A 20,168-nucleotide genomic window follows, 5' to 3' on the forward strand; every position below is an offset into this window, starting at 1 on the left:
AGTGTCAGAATCATCTAACCTAAATTCCTTAGGGGTTTTAAATTAAATTTTAGAATGTTTACCGCACACGCACACAAAACAAACAAACAACAACTGATGCCCAAAGGTGATAACCAAGCCATCCAATGTAAGTATGACAGTTATAACCAGGTAATTATTATGGTGCTGCCTTTTTAAAAATACTTTTCCTTTTTCTGCAGGAACATTTTCAGAACCCCTCCTTTCATTGGTTTAATGATGCTATTAATCAATTAATTAATCATATTTTAATAAGGTAGAGGAAAAAGATTTATACATATTGACTTCATGCACAGCAATGATGCCAATAACCCATCATCCATTAATGACAGACTTTGCAGTTAGCTGCTGGTTAATTTGCTGTTACATCCACAGCCTCCTTTTGCCTCTTGAGCTACTTACTAAACGGACCTAATCACACTGGAAGGGACAGGTACTGTCTGGCTGTGAACAAAAACAAACTTTAAGAATAGATCTAGGTCTGACCATGCTTCTTCTCCACAACTGAATAAGGAACCTACCGGCCAGGATAAAATCCAGAAAGTGAATTTTCAGTAGTAGCAATATATAAAATTGCTCAGGTATGCAATTTTCTTGGAGTTTGTTTTTTTCTCCCAATGTCGTTTTACTTGGGATGTTTAAAGACTGATTTAGTAATGGGACAATATAAGAGCTCATTACATTAAAACAGAAATTCATGGGAAATCCATATTTTCTAATAGCATGCCATCTGTTTGGCCCTTAGTGGCAATGGATTTATCCTGCTTAGTGTAGATGATGATACTGGGGTGAAATTATGGATTACAGCGTGGATTTCTGAGCTCTTTAACTACTGTTCTTAATTTGCTAACTTGCAAATCAACATTTCCCAACATAAAATCAATTATTTTTTTTTCTTTTTTTAAAATTTTTCAACTCTTACCCCAAGTAAGGTTGCTAAGGGCACCACATAATATCTGTCCTGGCGCCAACAGATTGCGTTAAAGTCATCCACAATCTCTCCAAATTAAAACCCCACTGAGTTCACTGGCTTTTGCACTGTACTCGCCGCAGGATGCTCTTTTGCTTTGCTCCACAGTTCAGTTTAATCCGCTAGAAGAATATTTTTAGAGGCATATCGGACTAAATCATCTTCGACTGAGCACACCATTTCCAAATGGCCGCCCAGGGTCCTAAATCCGGCCGCTGCGGACCGGGACGAGCAGGTGTCCTCCGCTGCGGCGGCGGCGTGGGACTCCGGCGCCAACAGAACTAGACGTCGGAAGCCAGACAGGAAAGCTGTGCACACAGGGACAGGTACACCCTCGCACGCGCGCTCCAGAGAGGCCCCCGGCGCAGCGGAGGATTCTAGCCTGAGGCTCGGCAAGGCTCCGCGAGGAAGCAAGCGCTGCTTCCCCATTCAAGTCAGAGAGCAGGACGCACAGGATCGCGGGTCAGAAGTTGAATTTCAACCCAGCCTGCGCAGCGTCCCAGCGCCTTCCGCAGCCCGAGCATCGCGCTGGCGCCCGGGCTGGGGGGGAAACCAGGCTGGCTGGGGCAAGAGAAACTGAGTTGCCACCGCCGGGGAGCTGCGGAGCACGGAGCCGGAGAGAGCCGGGCTCCGCCGCAGCGACGCTGCGCCCCTGGTCCGGGCACTGCTGCCCGCGCTCCGCGCTGCCCTTTCGGCCGAGGGCGACTCCCCGCCGCCGCAGCCCGGCCGCCGTGCGCCCCGGCACAGGCCACCCCGGGGCGCCTCCGCCGCCCCCGGGCGGCCGCCCGAGCACCCGCAGCCAGACCGACCTTCGTCCTCCCCGGCGCCCCGGACAAACTTCCTCCCTCCCGGACCCCCCGGGCCGCGCTGGCGGGCGGGCGGCTCGCTCGCCAGGCTTCCCTGGTCTCCGGCCGCAGGCGCCCTCGCCCGGCGCGGCGAGCTCCCTCCCTGCCCCGCTCCAACCCCGAGCCCGGGCGCCCACCGGTCCCCGCGCCTCAGCCGCAACAAAGCCGGCGGCCCCCGGGCGACCCGGCGCGGGGCTGGGAGCGGCGGCGGGGGCGCCAGAGCCCGACGAAGGCACCTCGCGGCCGGGTGAGGGCAGCGTGCGGGGGCAGCGGGGACGCGGCGGGCGGAGGAAGGGGAAGAAAGTGTCCTGCTCGCGGCGCGAACGCCTTCTACGCTGGTTTTCGCCGGTCCTCGCCCGCCCCGCTGCCCCCGGCCGAGCGCGTCCGGCTGTCCCGGTGGGAGTTGTCGGGGGCAGAGTGCGAGGCACGGGGGACGCGGTGGCCTGGCGGGCGAGCCGCTCCCTTACCTCTGTCCAGAGTGAGCGGCTGGACCACTGTCAATGTCGCCATGTCTGCCGTGGGAGCCGAAGTGACGCTCGGCTTCAGCATCAGCAACCGCTTGTAGTGAGAAAAAGAGGAGGAGATTGGGGGCGGGGGTGGAGAGGGAAGACGGAAAGGAGGGGGAGGAGGGGGGAAGGAGGGAAGGTGGTGGTGGGGGGGGAGAAGAAAGCTTGGGTGGGTTGGCAGCCAGATGGAGACGCAACTGTTCCGCGGCGGGCGGACCTTCAGTTGCGGCGTGAAGCTGAGCAGGTATCGGAAGGAGGCTGCATCGCGGGCTCCGGGCAGGAAGGCTCAGCCTTAGAACTTTGCAATTCCACCCCAAAGAGCGCTGGATGGGTGCAGCCAGTGTGTTGTTCTCTTTCAACTTTCCACTCAAATAAAATGATCAGAGTGTCCGTGCGTGGGGGGGGGGAGGGGGAGGGGGAGGCTGACTGAAAGGAGATGGGGGAGAGGGAGGGAGAGAGATGGATTTTTTTTTTTTTCAGATTAAGAGAAATTGTCAAACCTGTAATCCCATCCCTTAGAGAAAAAATGCTTCTAGGTCAGAAATACTGGGATTTCATTATAGTTGCTGTTAATTTCTGTTAAAGCCCCCCCCTCTTTGGAATGTCGATGTGTAACAGTATACAAGATAACTGTCTTAAGGCCAGGGTTCCATCACTAGGTCTCCATTAATGACCTGAGTGTCTTGCCTAGAAAATTACAAACTTCTTAAAAAAGATTTTGAATAAAAAACACAAAGAGAAGTTTCTATCACTCAGTTTGGAAAACATGTACCATGTACCTAGCAGTTTGTCGGGTTAAATTATAGCCAGTGGTTACTGAGAGTTGCCATTTACTGATTGATTAATTAGCTTGTGTGACAGGAAATTAGCTAGGAGTGTTCCATGCCATGTACGATGGCCTGACTTGAGGGTTCAGGACATTTCCTGCCTTCATGTAGCCTGTGGTCTAGTGGGAGATGATGCTATTAAAAGGGTCATTTTAGAGTCAGTTGATCAAGATTCCATGACTAAAATCTTCAAATACTGGCTGTAACCCCCTCACCCCAACAGAATGCTTTCACTACTTTGCCACTGTCGGGACTTTAATCTCCTGATCAAGAAAATAAGAAGCATATAGAAATTTTATTTAAGCAGAATGGTGATGACTGTGGGTTGACGACTGGAAATGACAAGTCTGCCTCCATCCACTTCCCTATGACAAAGCAGAATTGTTTTGGCTAGCAATCTACTCTTAGAGGCAGACACTGTTTTATAGCAAAATATTTGCATATTATCTACTTCATTGTCTTTGGATTAGAGAAACCACCTGGCTTCTAAAGATCTTTTCCATCCCATTTTTGATATTTGAAAAAAAAAGGCAAGATTTCACCAATGATTTGAACAAGTTAAAGATGGCTGGCTATACACCAAATAGATCCTAAAAACATACTTAAAATAGTAGTTCAAAATGCCTATGTTTTTACTTAGTGTTTAACAAAGAACCCCGATCTTGACATTCAAGTCTTAGTTACGTGCTCTTCAGAAATCAGGTAATCTCTCACTGATCCCCTTTTCTCATCTGTCAAACAAAGGAATTAATAACCTTCAATTTCACTGAGATTCTGTAAAATGAGAGAGCTAATTCTACCCTGCAATCGACCTGAGTTTTGTGAAGGTCTAATGACATTGTGCATGTGAATGTGCTTTGTAAAGAGTAAAGTATATATACATTTACTGATACAACAAACATACATCCCACCTGAACTGTCCAGCAAGAACCATGCTAGGTGCTGGCCATGCAGAGATTAAAGAGATGTGGCTCTCTCCCTGGACAGTGCTCAGTCCAGGTTAGGAACAAAAAATGAACAAGCTATGAGAATTCCATGCAGTAAGTACTCTAAGCAGCATAGAAAGGAAAGGAAGAAGCAACAATTCTGGTTTTCATTATTCACATCCCCTAAATCAAGAAACAGAAAAAGTTAAATTGTGCACAATAAAAGCAGAGTATGTTCTGTGCATTTGCACAAAATATCAAACCTCATTCAATAATTGAAGATGAAAAGAACATACAAATCCCTTGGTCACTAATGTAGCTCTTTTAACAATGTAGTTTATTACGAATATGTATTTGAGCGGCTTGATTCATAAGTCTAAAAGCCATAATTGTACCTATTTCAACACAGATCCCAGATTGTGAGGTCTACGAAATTAGGCTTTTTGTCTTTTTGTTTTTCTGATATATCCCTAGCACCAAACATTTTATAGCATGTTTCTATACTTATATCTTGAGCTCCCTAATTGGAAATTTGCTCTATCATTCTCTCTCTATGTTACCTCTGTAGGGTTTTTGTAAGGATTAAAAGAAATAGTAAGAGAAAGCACGAATCACGATATATTCATTAGTTATTATTTTTAGTAGTGGCAAGTTCAATGCCTTAGCTTATGTGTATGTAGATGTAGAAAATTAACAGCAAACCCTGCATTATCTGTTAGAGTTTATTTTTTATGCAATATGAATAATTATCTCCAACAGTATTTGTGAATTTCTACTTAAAACATGCAGAGAAATAATAAAAGTTCCTTATCTTTTGCTTCAGTAGATGTGATCATACTTAGGTGTCTATCCAGGCAATGAAAAATTGCCTGGATCACTACTATACTAACCATAGTATTTCATCAGGGTCAATATATTTGGTCTGTTCATATGTGTTTTGCTTTGTTGATTGTGTATTAATCAGGGAATTATAAAACACCTGAAATTACACTTTTACCTTAGCTATTGGGTTACACAATCACTACAACCTTTCATTAAATCATGTAGTATATTAGTTCAGTGGTAACTATATTTTCAATGGAATTGATTAATTCAATAAATACTTATTGAGCACTTAATATATGCTAGGCTTAGTGCTAGGTTGGTTTCTCTCTCCTCTTTTTAGTCCAAAAAGTTGGTATTGTTATCCCATTTTATTGATAAGTAACTTCTCTGAGGCAGAGAGGCTAAGCACCTTGTTTAAGAATAGTAGCACCCAGGTTCAAGAGCCCCCGTGCTTTCTGCTGAGAAATAGTACACCTTATTTTGTATTACTGAAGATTTAGGATTTCAGCCTTATGTATTATATATGTAATTATATATGCAATATGTATATTATATATATGTAATATATATATAAAATATCCTTTCTCTTTTTTTTTGTTATGCTTGAGTTACCCTCAAAGAGAGGAATGCATGGAAGAAATTTAGTTCAAAGAAGAAAAGAACTATGATATGAATCCATTCTATATGCATATACATTAATTCTAAAATGACTACCTACTTTGAAATATAAAATCTGTTTTTGCTTAAAAAGTCATTCAAAACTATGTTAAGGTCTGTTTCACTTAATTGAATCTTTTTGAATTATGACAAAATCAAGTGAGGGTTTGCATAAAGAATTAGTATATCAAGAAAATGAGTTTAGTTAGATTATAAATGGAGTATAATAAGCACAGTTTCATATGAGGAAAATAGCACCTTGCAACTGGAATTCTTTCAGCCTTAGGTGTTAGAAATTATTTTTGACTGACTCAAGATATCACATTATCTTCCTTAATTCTCACAGCTTTGTCAAAATAACACTAGATTAAGATGAAGTGACAACCTATATTTTGGAATATAAATGTTTCTGTTTTTTAATCATCATAAATAGAGAATCTTACTATATTTATTTAATCCTTAGATCTGTTTTGATAATTACTTGTTTGTTCATTTAACAAGTGCTTAATGTACTTACTATATGCTAGGCAATGTTCTAGGCACTGGGGTATTGCAGTAAACAAGAAAAGCCCTATTCTCATTTAGTCTATATCTTCAGGAGAGAGAAAGACAATAAAGTAATAAACACAAAAGAGATCAATTAGTGACTAAGTGCTGTGCAAAGAATGAGTGATTTGATGACTGAACTGGGTCTAGAATAACATTAACAAAAGACAGTGATAGGGAGAAGGGCATTCCCAGAAGCAGAGAACAAAACCAGGGATGGGAAAACAGACATGGTATATGTTTGGGGGGGAAAAAAGCTGTTTAATTTGGAGTAAAAGAAAAACAAGCCTAAAGAGGGCCTTCGACAGTCAAGTGGTGAAAGATAATATAATTAACAGAAATGTAATGAACGTTTGAATTCATGAACCATGAATTACTTTGTGCTCATCATACAATAAAATGTAGACAGTACAATGCGGGAAGGAAAAAACATTGTAGCATCGACATTAAAAATCACTCACATCAGAATGAAATGAAGAGTTACTACTTCAGAGTTGGATGTTAGAAAAGTAAAGATGAAATAAAAATACAAAAAGTCAATTCTACTTATTTTTTATTTCTTTTAGGAGAAACAAATAAAGACATGGAGAGAAATTTGAAATATGAGTAATTTTTCCTCAGTGGTAAGGTAATATTTGCATTTTTTTACGTTACCAGTTATCTTGCAAATCGTTAAGTATAATATTTAACTTTTACTCTGATTCTGCCACAGGCAATGGCATATATAATAGTCCAAAGTCTTTCTGGTACTAGGGTATTTTATTTATGTCTACTTAACTAATTGAATATAAAATGATGTTTTTGTTTCATTTTGAAATGAACATTTTCTGTTTTCACAATTGCTAATTATGACTGATCTTTTTATAATGAAATTTAAATTCAAAGCTTACAAGTTTCTTTTTTTTCTTTATGTTCCAACCTCATATTTATACCATTGAGAAAGCCTAAGAGATTTGAGAGAGGCAAGATAAAATGATTTTTACAAGTCATACTAGATTTATCTCTTTCTCACATCTCCTTAGGAGATAGTTCCAAATGTTTAAAATCCATAACCTTTATTTAGGAAAGTTTTAATAAAAGCGATTGTTACTATTACATTTTAAAAATTTTAACATATTCAATTTTGAGTGGCAGATTGCGTGTTTTACAAAAAAATTGCTTACTATGTCCTTGCTATGCGCCAGGCACTGTTTTATGGCTGGAGCGATTCAATGGTAAAATGGGAGAAGTCCCTTTTCTGATACACCTTAGTTTTTATGAAGGGCAACAGATAAAATACAAAGAAACAGTCATTATACTAGGTGATCTTAGGCAGTGGTAATGACCACAAACAGTGATCTACTGAAACCAGTTCACACCGTTCACAAGCTCCAATTATGTTCATAATGTTCCAACAGTGCTTTCGGTGACATCACATGCAGTTGGCCATGGTGGGAACATTTATGCCCTGTGCATTGGGAAATACTATACACTGAGGTTGTTTTTTTTTCTTCTTCTTCTTCCTCACTCTGGAAAGTTAAACATTTACCACAAAGTACACAAAGAAAATAAAATAGGAAGTTATGATGAAATATCCCTCAGGGGCTAAGTCTACTTTAGAATGGTCAGAAAATAGGTCACATTGTACTTGATAGAAAATTTGTTTAAATGACAAATCTACCCCATAGTTGGTAGATGGAGTGCTGACTAGTATAAAATGTTATACTTTTCAACAGGAAGCTACTCTTTGCAGTTTTGAATCAAAGGATTGCTAACCAAGTGGGCCAGGATCTTTAGTTGCGAAACTAAAGAAAAAGGAGAGATCTGATCGTTGTAATCAGGCATCTGTATTGTTAGAGAATATGACTATAATAAAGAGACAACACTTTTACCTTGATCCTTGGAAAGGGCACTAATTATGGCCAAGGCTTGCTTGTTTGTTTGTTTGTTTGGGTCTTCAGCTTCATTTAAAATATGGTTTACATGGCTTTTTATTGAAAACCACCTCAATCCTGACTTTAAAACAAATCCAACTCAACTCCCTTATTTTTCTCTAATTATGGTGCTATGGAATTAAGAATATTGGGGAGAAACAGATGAAAAGGGCATCCTTGAATTTTTCCCAGATTGTGACACAGTACAGTAATTGAAGCTCGTAACAGAATTTATTGTAGGTGTGCTGAGGGACATATATATCAGTAATTAGCAAGTTTAACAGCAAAATGCAAAATTAGCATGGACAGCACATTCAGAAGAGAGTTTAAAACTCTCATTTTCATCCTCTAATGCTGCAATTTAAAGCAAAAATTGCTACAATTTTAATTGATTTGCATTTAAATTTCTGACCCCTGCCCGAAGCATTTTTTGGTTTTTAGTTTTGTGGGGCTTTTGTTTTTGTGTTTTTGTGGGATTTTTTTTTTTTCGTAATTTAGCAATGGGCTTAAATTATGCTTTAACATTTTTTTTAATGTTTATTTATCTTTGAGAGAGAGAGAATGTGAGGGTGGAGGGGCAGAGAGAGAGGGAGACCGAGAATCTGAAGCAGGCTCCAGCTGTCAGCACAGAACCCTACGTGGCTTGAACCCACAAGCTGTGAAATCATGACCTGAGCTGAAGTAGACCACTTAACCAACTGAGCCACCTAGGCACCCCTGTGCTTTTTTAAAGTAAGTTCCCCTCTTTCAGCTTTTCTGCCTTCCCTGCCTTTCTGGTCCTGGATGAACTCTTACCATCTGCCCATGTCAGTGGCCCTTTTTGATACTTATAGTCTTACCCTACCTTGTCCAGAGTCTGTAGTTACAAGGTAGATCTGCCTCCTAAAATAGTGTCTCTGAGAAATTTCCTTTTTCAAAGATTTCTTAATTTTACTTTTTACTCAAAACCTGTAGTCACATAATAAATCCAATTATAACTTGTATTTTGGCTTCTTGAGGATTTAATTAGAGTAAGAAAAAAGTAAGGCAAATAAAAATGATTTTAACTCCGATTATTGTTAGGTTTCTGTCACCTGGAATTTGGCATTGATCAGTAGTGGCAAATCAAGCCAAACAAATATTTTTGGCAGATAAATGCCAAAATGGGGAGAGTAAACAAATCTCTACCATTTATCTAGGACAAGTAAGTAAGCTATTCTATTAAATATTTTATATAGTTTCTATATTCTTTTTTTAACAAGTATTTTTGTTTTGAAATTTTAAGTGTAAGACAATGCACATAGAAAACAATTCTCAAAAGATACTACGAAGGCTCTCTCACTCATTGCAAGTAACAAATGTTAACAGGGATTTTTTGGTGTATTCTTCCAAAACTTATACATGTTATATCATATTATATTATAGTATAGTATAGCATACATATATTAAATTTATACAATATTTCAATTTATATAGATACACACACGTGTATGCACATATCTTTTTTAAGAGCTCAAATAGCTTTGGGACACCTGGGTGGCTCAGTGGGTCAAGCATCTAAATCTTGATTTTGTCTCAGGCCATGATTTCACGGTTGGTGGGATCAAGCCCTGTGCTGATCTCTATGTTGACAGTACAGAGCCTGCTTCAGATTCTCTCTCCCTCGACTCTCTCTGCCCCTTCCCCATTCGTGCGCACGCACTCTCTCTCAAAATAAATAAATAAAAATTTAAAAAAGCTCAAATAGCTTTATAGTATACACCATATCTACACCTTGATTATTTTATATAATGATATTTTCATAGCAATACATATAGATATATATAATATTTCCTAAGTACTTCATAAAATTCCATTGAAATAGTCCCTTACAGGTGTCCTTCCAGGTTGTTTCTAGGTTTTTGCATGTCAAACAATGATACAACTGATAATCTTTCTTATTTGTATCATCATAATGAACAGAAATCCACTCAGTGATAGTCTTGTACTTCTGTATAGTGCAGTGCTAAACATGACCATTCTCATTGATATGCTTCCAGATTTAATAACTGTGGCCATTTTATTCCTGCTCCATTGTCAATGTTCTATCATACACCAGCTGATACCTTTTACCTACAGAAATGTTATATTTCATTGAAATTTTGAAACCTAAGATGCCAAAGTAATTTTAAAAAATTAGTTGCCATTGACTGATATCCATTATTCTGTTAAAAATATGTGGTATGATGCACCATCCAGCAATTCAGTAAGTCAACGATGATTACCATAATTTCCACCTAACAAGCTAACAGTATATATGTCTGAAGCAAGTTAAAAATTAAAGGCTTAAATATTCACTCTTAGATTTTTTTATTGATTTTTCTATTTCCATCAAATGAAATGAGATAGGAACATAATGAAAACAAAAGGAGTTGTTTAAGTACCTTAGTTTCAAATAAAAATAACACATTGGTTACTAATTGGAGAAAAATCTAAGTAATATTTAAAATGAAAAACAATATTCTTTCATTAAATGTTGTCACTAGTTAGTATTCAAAAGAATATTTAAAAATTTAGTGCAAGCAGTGCTCTCTACTGGTCTTATATTTATTGCAGCTACAATCAGTGTCAAATGTGTATTTATACAGGATTACAAAAATCATCTCTATCCTAACAGACTACTGGTATTTTTTTTTAATATTTTTTTTTATTTATTCCTAGGAGAGAGAGAGACAGCGTGAGCAGGGGAGGGTCAGAGAGAGAGGGAGACACAGACTCTGAAATAGGCTCCAGGCTCTGAGCTGGCAGTCAGCACAGAGCCCGACGGGGCTCGAACCCACGAACTGCAAGATCATGACCTAAGCGAAAGTCGGACGCTTAACCGACTAAGCCACCCAGGCGCCCCTACTAGTATTTTTTATTTTAATCTCTATTTGGTTTCTACTTTAAATGTGTGTTTGTGCGTGTGTGTGTTGCATGTATGTATATGTGTGTACAAATATTCATCCTTGAATTTCTATACTAAAGTTAGTTTTGAACTTTGCAAATGAATTAGTGTCATACATTGTCACAAATAATTATATATCAAAGGGATAGGGGCACCTGGGTGGCTGAGTCGGTAAAGCACCCGACTTCAGCTCAGGTCATGATCTCATGGTTTGTGGGTTCAAGCCCCGCGTCAGGCTCTGTGCTGACAGCTAGCTCAGAGCCTGTCTCCAGATTCTGTATCTCCCTCTCTCTCTGACCCTCCCCTGCTCATGCTGTCTCTATATCTCTCTCAAAAATGAATAAAACATTAAAAAACATTTAAAGGGATAATATAAAAAATGAATGTGGAGCTTTAATGTAAGGCATACTATTTTTCAGTTGTTTTAATAAACAATGGTGTTTATTAAACTAAGGTGTTTGTTTTCCCTGATCCCTGGAGAACACAGGGGAAGACCTCTCAAGGGAAGAGGTGTCTGTGTATGTGGACAATTCACAGTAAACAGTGGCCACCACCGTAGACTCTTTCTTCTTTTCTCCCTCTACTACTCCTTCCTGTACCTCTCTGCAAACACCAGAACAATCAACATATTGGTGCTTCTTTTAAAACGTAGGGGAAATTTTTATTACAAATTCTTATGGAAGCCATTTGTTTCAGGAGAGAGAGAGAGAGAGGGAGAGAGAGAGAGAGAGAGAAAGGAAAATACATCATTCATACTGTGATGTTATGTCAAGTGATGACCATGTGCTAAGCATTGATGATAAAGCAATTTTTAAGACCACAAGTACCCTATTGGAATTATTGGTATTCATTGGATTATTTCTCAATTTAAAAAATTATAAAATGCTATTAAGGAAAGTACATGGTGCAGTGAGAGTCTATAACCTAAACCAATCTGGAGATTCGGAAAAACTTCTCCAAAGATGAAATATTTATGGTGTGCTTAGGGAGATCCTTGAGCATATTTAAATACTTTTAAGGGAGAAGTAGCTACCAGGGATGGAAGGTTGAAGATACAGGAGAAACAATAATGGGTGGCATATGGTTACCAAGACAGCAGGAGAGGATACGAGGGATCCAGAGAGCAGGTAGCAAGATAGGTCTTGGTTAGAGGAGGATAATTCCTTCCTTGGACCAGAAGATGAGAGAATAGATGCTGTTGCAGGAAGGTTCGCAGAGTTTGTGAAGTGATTGGCAAAGCTCCCACTGGAAGGCTTCTATGATTTCAGTGATGTAGGAAACAAGCTCATCTGTTGAGATAAAAGTGGGTCTGGGAAGAGCAGAAACTATCTGAAGCAACTATTTCATAGAGTTGATAAAAGTGGATATAGATCAGGTTCAGTCAGTCTTAGAGGAACTTTTCTTCTCCTGAGTTCACTGATAATGCCAGGGCCACATGAGGTATTCTGATCTCGAATCCCTTAAATGCCAAACTGTGGACTCTGAATGGCTTTGTGAATTACTCTCTTTCATGTTCTTCAAAGTAGATCATAACACTCTATACTTTAGCCATTGTTTACTGTCCTTATTTCCTTCCTATAGGACTGAACTGATATTGGGAAAGTCATCTTTTCGATCATGACTGTCTGAGTGAATAAACATGGCTGAAGGGAACACTCAACTCTGGCAAACTTCCTGGCCAGGGTTTTCTGATAGGGAGGGCCATCATTTGTCTGAAGCAATACATACTAATCCTATATTTTTTTATTTTTAACGTTTTGTAAATTATACTAGGCCTACTAAAAAATTTGTTTGAAGCTGATTTCTTTTTCCTTAAGATTATGTGATTTTACTTAGTAAATACATGTGCCAGTACTCTATTTGGTCTACATAGAGAGAAAGCAATCTAATTACTCTTTATTTATTTTATTTATTTTTAAAACACATTTTTAAAGTTTTATTTATTTCTGAGAGAGAGACAGCATGAGCAGGGGAGGGTCAGAAAGAGGGGGGGACACAGAATCTGAAACAGGCTAGCTGTCAGCTCAGAGCCTAACATGGGGCTCGAACCCATGAACCATGAGATCATGACCTGAGCCAAAGTTGAATGCTCAACCAACTGAGCCACCCAGGAGCCCCTCTAATAACTTTATAAAAAGAAAATGATGATATTAACATATGTATAATTGAACGAGTTGCATCCACTGTGTTTCTCTAGAGTCAAAATAAAATATAATAGTATTTTAGAGCCATAAAAGATGGTAAAGAACATCACATCTAACCAACAGTGTGGTAAATGAGATACAGAGAGATTACATTTGAGATTACAACTATCTGCAAAACAGGGTAGGGTATGGTAAATGCAACATACAAGACATACAAACAAAGCATTATGTGGAACATGGAAGACTTTATAGAAAAGATGGCATTTATGCTGAGTCTATATAAATAGGAGGATTTTTTAAGATGGAGATAGAATCAGAAGACATTTTAGTTAAACTGACAGAGCATGTTAATGTGTGGAGTCAGGAAACAATGGCATGTATGTTATTGTTGAAACAGTCCACTTTACTGGAACATGGAAGACATGAAAGAAGTAACTAAATGTTAAGACTAGAAGGAGACTGGTAGGGAAGGGGAATGGCAGGGACTGTTGGACGCCTTGGGAGTCACTCTCAGAACTTTAGAATTTATTCAGGAGGCGCATAGAGCTTTTTTTGAGTGAGAAAGTGATATGTGGCTCTTCTTGAAATAGTATATTAAAATTTATTACACAAAAATGATTACAAGTTCTAAATTGGATAACACAGTCAAAATTATCTATATCCATGAGTGATGTTCTAGTCACATCTGAAGAAATCAATCCATTCTGACTTTATAAATATAGACATTTACACCAACCTATAGCTCAATTCATTGCTTAGATGGCACTGACTACCATTTTTTTTTAATTAGGAGATAAGAAATTTTAATGTGCATAGGACATAAACAAAATATAGGCATTACACCAAGGATAAGATGTTCATTAAGAAAGGCTTTAGGAAATTAGTGAGGAAACCTCTTCATTCCAAGATGAGTTTTGAAATCATGATATGTTCCTTCAGTCAAAATGTTTTGAAGAAAATGGACTAGGTGAGGAGAGAGAGTAGCTATAGAGATTTAAATGGCAGTGCATACACTGAATTATTTATGTCAGTTCTGTTAGAGTTACTATTAACACCAATTTTTAAATTACAGATAAAACCCAGGAAAAAAAAATGGAACATGTCTCTGAGCCTGTAGAGATTATATTATCAGGTAGGAGAAATCCTCTCTTTACCCCAAGTCTTTATTTGGACAACATTCCGACCATAGACTTCCAGCATCGTAATGTGTTAGCGCAAAGTGATTGCCATTTGTATGCAGACAAGTGTTTATATAAGACAAAGATTCATATGTGTAAGACATATTTTAAGCAAAGACATGAGATTTATCTTTAATTTTCATATAGGATGTATATAAATGTTATAGCTCTTATGAAATAAATTATCTGCATTTGACGTCAGCAAAACCTTCATCTTAGTAGATGAGATAAAACATTTAAAGAATAAGAGAGATGGTAAGTGAGCAAGGGAACAGTTTTGTATTATGTGCAGCTCATAATTGTAACTCTGTAAAGAGCTCCCATTGAGTCAATGGGAAGTGTAGGTGGAGGTTAGTGTCAGGTTAATTGTTGCATTCAACATCATTCAGGAGAAAAAGTAGAGATAAAATTACAGCATTTATATTTCTGCCCTTCAATTTTCTTTCATCTCTATACTTGTTAGATTTTCTTCACTTGTTATTATTTACATCTCATGTCTGATTTTTTTTCCCTCCCCTAACTCCTTGGGTTTATTGAAGAAATATATTCCATAACGTTGACTTTCAAGACAGTTTCAGAATAAGGAAAATGCCATTCATCTATTCATTTTCAATATAGAGTTGGAAATACTTCATGGAAAATATTATCAAGTAACCTTTTGAAAAATAGATTTTATGAAGAAAGGGGTATTTTACTAGATGTCTCCATGGCATTCTAAAGATTGTGGTATATTATATCACCCATGCTAAGCCTGCAGGTGATTTTAATTATTATCTGATAGGTCATTTTTCTCTTTTAGTAGTTTTCTAGTCCTCTGGGATCCACCTACTCAATGACTATAGAAATTTCTTCCATGTTAGGAAAGAACTTTTGACTTCAAACACGCAACTTCAATTATATGGCTTTCATATTATCTGAGTCCTCATCTTTATGATGTGATTTAGATGTGGATTATACTACAATAATGTACTAGGACACTACTTCCTATTTATCATCAATTTCAGGTTGACATTGTCTTTAAATTTGAGCCTTCAGATTACTATCAACATTGTTTAACTGCTTTGCTAATCCAGAAAGTTAATATTCAGGTAAATTAAAAAAAATCTACTTTTTTCTTTCCATCTACTAATGTATTCTTTTCTTCATGCTACCATTCTTCAAATTTCTATTTCTCTTTGCTTTTATTTTTATCCTTTTTATTGATATTAATATTTCCTTTCCAAATGTATCTATTTTAAGACATTCCGTTGTTCAGTTTGGAAACATTTACACAGATACTGAAGCAGTGAAGGTGGCAAAGAGAAACATAAAACAACCTTTTGTGAACTGTAAATTGTCATGCTTATTAAATGCAAACATTACTAAAAAAGGAATAAGCAAAACTTTCTTTTCTTTTGTCTCTTCACCTTTAAAAGAGAGCTCTAGAAAACAACATTCCATTGGGTTCCAAATTTTATTAGATGGTTTAGTGAAACACTCACATAAAATTTATAGACCTTTATCATCACTTATATGTTTAAAATTGAATGGGACGCCTGGCTGGCTCAGTCGGTCGAGCATCCCTTCAGCTCAGGTGTTGGGCTCTGTGCTGACAGTTTAGAGCCTGGAGCCTGCATCAAATTCTGTGTCTTCCTCTCTCTCTGCCCCTCCCTGCTCATGGTCTGTCTCTGTCAAAAATGAATAAATGTTAAAAAATTTTTAAAAATTATCATTAACTTGCTTACCTCACACTTTAAGTTCTATGTCCAGAGATGCCTATTTTGATAAAAAAAATAATCTCTTAAAATTGTTTTTCAAGATTTACAAAACTGAGTGCATTCTACAGTAGAAAAGCTTATAAATTTGTTAATAAGCTTGTCAGTAATTTTGTTTTTTGTTTTATCTATGTGGAAAACATGAGTCATATGTTCATTTTCCTGGATATACAAACTGCAAGTGCATCATAAAATTTAAATGAATTAAATATGTTAAGATGTCTTTCTAAAATGTGACAATATCCTTGCCTCCACCAGAGTTCTTTTCTGTTGGGTATTACTTTATTGCATTGAGGGAATATAAATGTGTTTCCTTCAGAATGAGATGTAGAGTGAACTTCCTCACCTTATTGGCCTGGATTCTTCTTACAGGATTTGTTTAATAATAGTCTGGTAAATTTATGGCTTAGAAATTTTAATTTGAACAGAATAGCATTTGGGCATCAAACTAATCCTATTTATACTGTTGGACATTTAGAAATTAAAACACAGGAATTCTTACTAAGAAAAGTTTAAATGTGGAAACATAAAAATAGAATACAGACAACTGCAATTGGTCTCCTAGCTTGATAACAGATGGACAATTTTAAGAGCTAAACACATTATTTCTATTATTATCAATAAAAGAAAGTGTCATGATGAAAAGCAAATACATCTACGAAATTCAAGAGATTCTTTTAATCTTCTTCTTTTGCCACAATTTTATCTATTAGAATTCTAAAATATAAGTATCAAGACATAATTCTTTGCATCTTAAATTTTCCTATGGTTTTAGGCAAAAGACCTCATTCCACTGACTAATACTTGGCACATTTCTTATTTTATTTATTTGTTTGTTTTTGAGAGAGAGAGAGAGAGAAAGAGAGGGTGCAGGTGAAGGGCAGAGAAAGAGAGAACACCAAGCAGGCTCTGTACCATCAGCACAGAGCCGGATTTGGGGCTAGAACTCACTACTCATGAGGTCGTGATCTGAACGTAAATCAAGAGTCACATGCCTAACTGACTGAGCCACACAGGTGCCCAGGAGTGTTTCTAAGAGGGAAGGCACACTGAGAAATGCAACTGCTTCTTGGTCATTTAAAGGGCATAAGCTGAGCATGTTTAGGTTATAGTTTGTTTTGTTTGGACCACATACCTAACACATAGTAATGAATGAATTATGAATAGACAGAAAGAAAGGAGAGAAAGAGGAGAGGGACAGATGAGTGAATAAATGAATGAAAAGTGATTAAGGCTTGCTTGAAAAGGTGATATTAATAAAAATATATTTCTTTATAGAACTATTCAGTGAATTTACTCAAATGAAGAAAGCTTCAATGGTACAGAACTGAAAATATTAGAAATCTATATACAATAAAAAGTGAATATAGGGGCTCCTGGATGGCTCAGTCGGTTAAGCGTCCAACTCCGGCTCAGGTCATGATCTCACGGTTCATGGGTTCAAGCCCCACATAGGGCTCTGTGCTGACAGCCAGCTCAGAGCCTGGAGCCTGCTTCAGATTCTGTATCTCCCTCTCTCTCTCAGAAATAAATAAAACATTTTTAAAAACTGAATATAAATTAGCCAACTCCATGGACATTTTAGTTAAGCATTCATACAAGTACATAGCCACCTTTTTCTTTTATATAGGAATAACACACACATACATGACACAGTGATTCTGGCAAAAAAAATCATACTAAAAATATTCTTGTTTTAAAAATGGTATGGAATAAGTTTTAAGAACAACATTCTACATGAAAGGAAACCTCTGATTTCATTTCATGATTTTATCATGCCAGGAGCATGGTTGGCTTTAATTTTTTAAACAGATATTCATATCATATACATTGACTTATTAACAATTAAACATTTTGTATACAGTATCTTAGTGTGGACCACAAATTCTTAGTAATTATTATTCACAATGATGTTTTACACTTGCAAAGTTTTTTCAAAATAAAAATATAGCTGCACCCATTTAAGTGCTTTCTGATAAAATGCAATCTTCAAAAAAGTACCGATAATTGGTCTTTGTGATTCCTAGTAACAAAGTCCTGTCCTCTTTCTGACAAAGTATAAATTATACTGTTATGCAGGATTGCATTAAGACAGGGTCGTTCTTAAACGTTCTTAAACAGTGTTACCAAATACCCGTTTAAGTCTCAAATGCAGCAAAGGCGAGCCATGTTCACAGTGCACTTTCACCTCATTGATGTTGAGGCTGATCCTTTTGTATATTTTTCCACTTCAATGTAAAGTAGATTGTTAGAGTTTCATTAGTGGTTTCATATCTGGCTTTTTAAGGGAAAAAAAAAGATTTTGTTTTCTTTTTCCCAGTGCCCAGATGATACTTTTTATTTTATTTATTTATTTTTTGGAAATCTTAGTCTGGGGATGTTTTAAATAATCGAATGCTCTTTTTTACTAGACAGTGTCTACTAAATAAGCATCTACATCCTTGGCTATGTTACCAGTCCAACCTTGAACCGAAGATGATTTTCCTGTTTCCATCATCCACTTAATTGTTGCTTTAAAATATGAATATTTCCATCATTTATCATTTCTGTTCTGGCTGATAGTTCTTACCACAACCTTTTTATGACTGCTTAAAGCCAGTTTATTTTTTTTAATGTTTTTTAACGTGTTATCTATTTTTGAGAGAGAGAGAGAGAGAGGGAGACAGCGTGAACAGCAGAAGGACAGAAAGAGGAGGAGACAAAGACTCTGAAACAGGCTCCAGGCCCTGAGCTGGCAGTCAGCACAGAGCCCGACGGGGGGGGGGCTCGAACCCACGAACCGCGAGATCATGATCTGAGCCGAAGCCGGTCACTTAACCGACTGAGCCACCCAGGCGCCCCATAGCCAATTTAAACCAACTCTTATATGGTCTTCAAATTTGCTTTTAAGTAGACACTTGACTAGAGGCAACAAATCTACACAGCAGCCAAGTGAGATGTATTGTTTTTTCTCCTGTAAAGTATTGGTGAGCACAGGAAGGCAATCCACAACACCCAGGTCTTCTATCCTCGCCAAATAAGCTCCAAGTCCACTTATACTTCTCTTTCTTCAGAACATTAAAGCTACATTCAGTCTCAAATCCCTGCTGAACAAAACCTGTACCATTGTTTCATGGTCCTGAGAAATCTCAGGAAAAAAAAACAACAACTATATTTTGATGATGGGCTTTCTGTCTGTGAAAAACCAGAATCACTGGAATTAAGCAAATATGTTCAACTGTCATGGCGTAATTCAGGCAAGTGGCCTGCACAAGCCAGTTCATTTTCTTTATTTGCCATGTCACGGCCTCTGCTTCTAGGGGGATGTTTTTTTCTGTAACAAGGATTTGGAAAAGGAAGATGCACTCTCTTTCTGTGATAGATCACCTTCCGTAGTTTAACTGGGCTTTTCACAGCTTGTCCAACTGTTCTATTTATGTAAGCAGCCAATTGTCTTGGAGATTTCTTAACCTGCTTCATGTTCTTATTAGTAAAATTAAAGATCCTTCTTCTAGGAAGATCAGTGGAATCGTCCTCAGTAGTATTACAAAGGGTTAATTTTTTTAACATTGTGGGCTTCAGATACCATAATCTCTTAAATGCCAGTGCCTCATGGTACCACAGTACCTCAGCCCTGCCCCTGGCGCTGGGACTGGCAGCCCAGAATGTTCCTCAGCTCCTAACCAAACCCCACTGAGCATTGAAATGTGGCCTTGCCAATAAAAATACATTTCTAAGTATTTATTTTATATTTTGCATTTCCTATACTAACTGTAATACAGCAAGCACACTAATGGTACCTAAAAAATGTCTAAGCCCAAATGAATAGATAAGTTATCTGTAGTTAGCATATATATCCAAGCACCCATTAGGGAGGGCTGGCTTCTTCTTACGTTACATTTACTTCACAGGCTGGCTATGATTTCGCACATTATGGTGAGATTGCTTTTTCCCAGGGTTAAATTCTAAAGTCAGCTAGTAAGGCAAAAATTGTCCTTGAATTCTTTCATATAAAAAGGAATCGATTTTTATCTATGGATAAAAATCTATAAAACTTGATTCAGGGTCTATACTCTTATATCCGAATTCTTTTTTTTTTTAATGTTTATTTATCTTTGAGACAAAGAGACAGAGTGCAAGTGGGGGAGGGACGGACAGAGAGGGAGACACAGAAT

General features: G+C 37.9%; 1 protein-coding gene, 1 long non-coding RNA gene and 1 pseudogene across 2 annotated transcripts in view; 1 reads left to right on the forward strand and 2 right to left on the reverse strand.

Annotated features, from left to right (window-relative positions):
- LIN7A (lin-7 homolog A, crumbs cell polarity complex component) overlaps positions 1–2,918 on the reverse strand; it is a 126,556-nt gene extending 123,638 nt beyond the window's left edge. The window contains exons 1-2 of the mRNA XM_039235569.1: positions 2,840–2,918; positions 2,301–2,391 (exon numbers count right to left, since the gene is read on the reverse strand). Coding sequence (XP_039091500.1) covers positions 2,301–2,391; positions 2,840–2,851 — 103 coding nt within the window. The 5' untranslated portion in view covers positions 2,852–2,918. The remainder of the gene's footprint in view (positions 1–2,300; positions 2,392–2,839) is intronic.
- Positions 2,498–15,342, forward strand: LOC120233973. The gene is made up of 4 exons (XR_005528951.1): positions 2,498–2,679; positions 6,687–6,748; positions 14,155–14,214; positions 15,265–15,342. It is a non-coding gene; the product is annotated as an uncharacterized LOC120233973 (long non-coding RNA).
- A 3,079-nt stretch (positions 15,343–18,421) lies between these two features.
- On the reverse strand, positions 18,422–19,582 carry LOC120233961 (annotated as a pseudogene).
- Between the last annotated feature and the right edge of the window lie 586 nt (positions 19,583–20,168).

The sequence above is a fragment of the Hyaena hyaena genome, unplaced genomic scaffold (assembly GCF_003009895.1).
Source record: "Hyaena hyaena isolate Hyena2069 unplaced genomic scaffold, ASM300989v1 scaffold_99, whole genome shotgun sequence".
In the NCBI taxonomy this organism is placed as follows: Eukaryota; Metazoa; Chordata; class Mammalia; order Carnivora; family Hyaenidae; genus Hyaena; species Hyaena hyaena.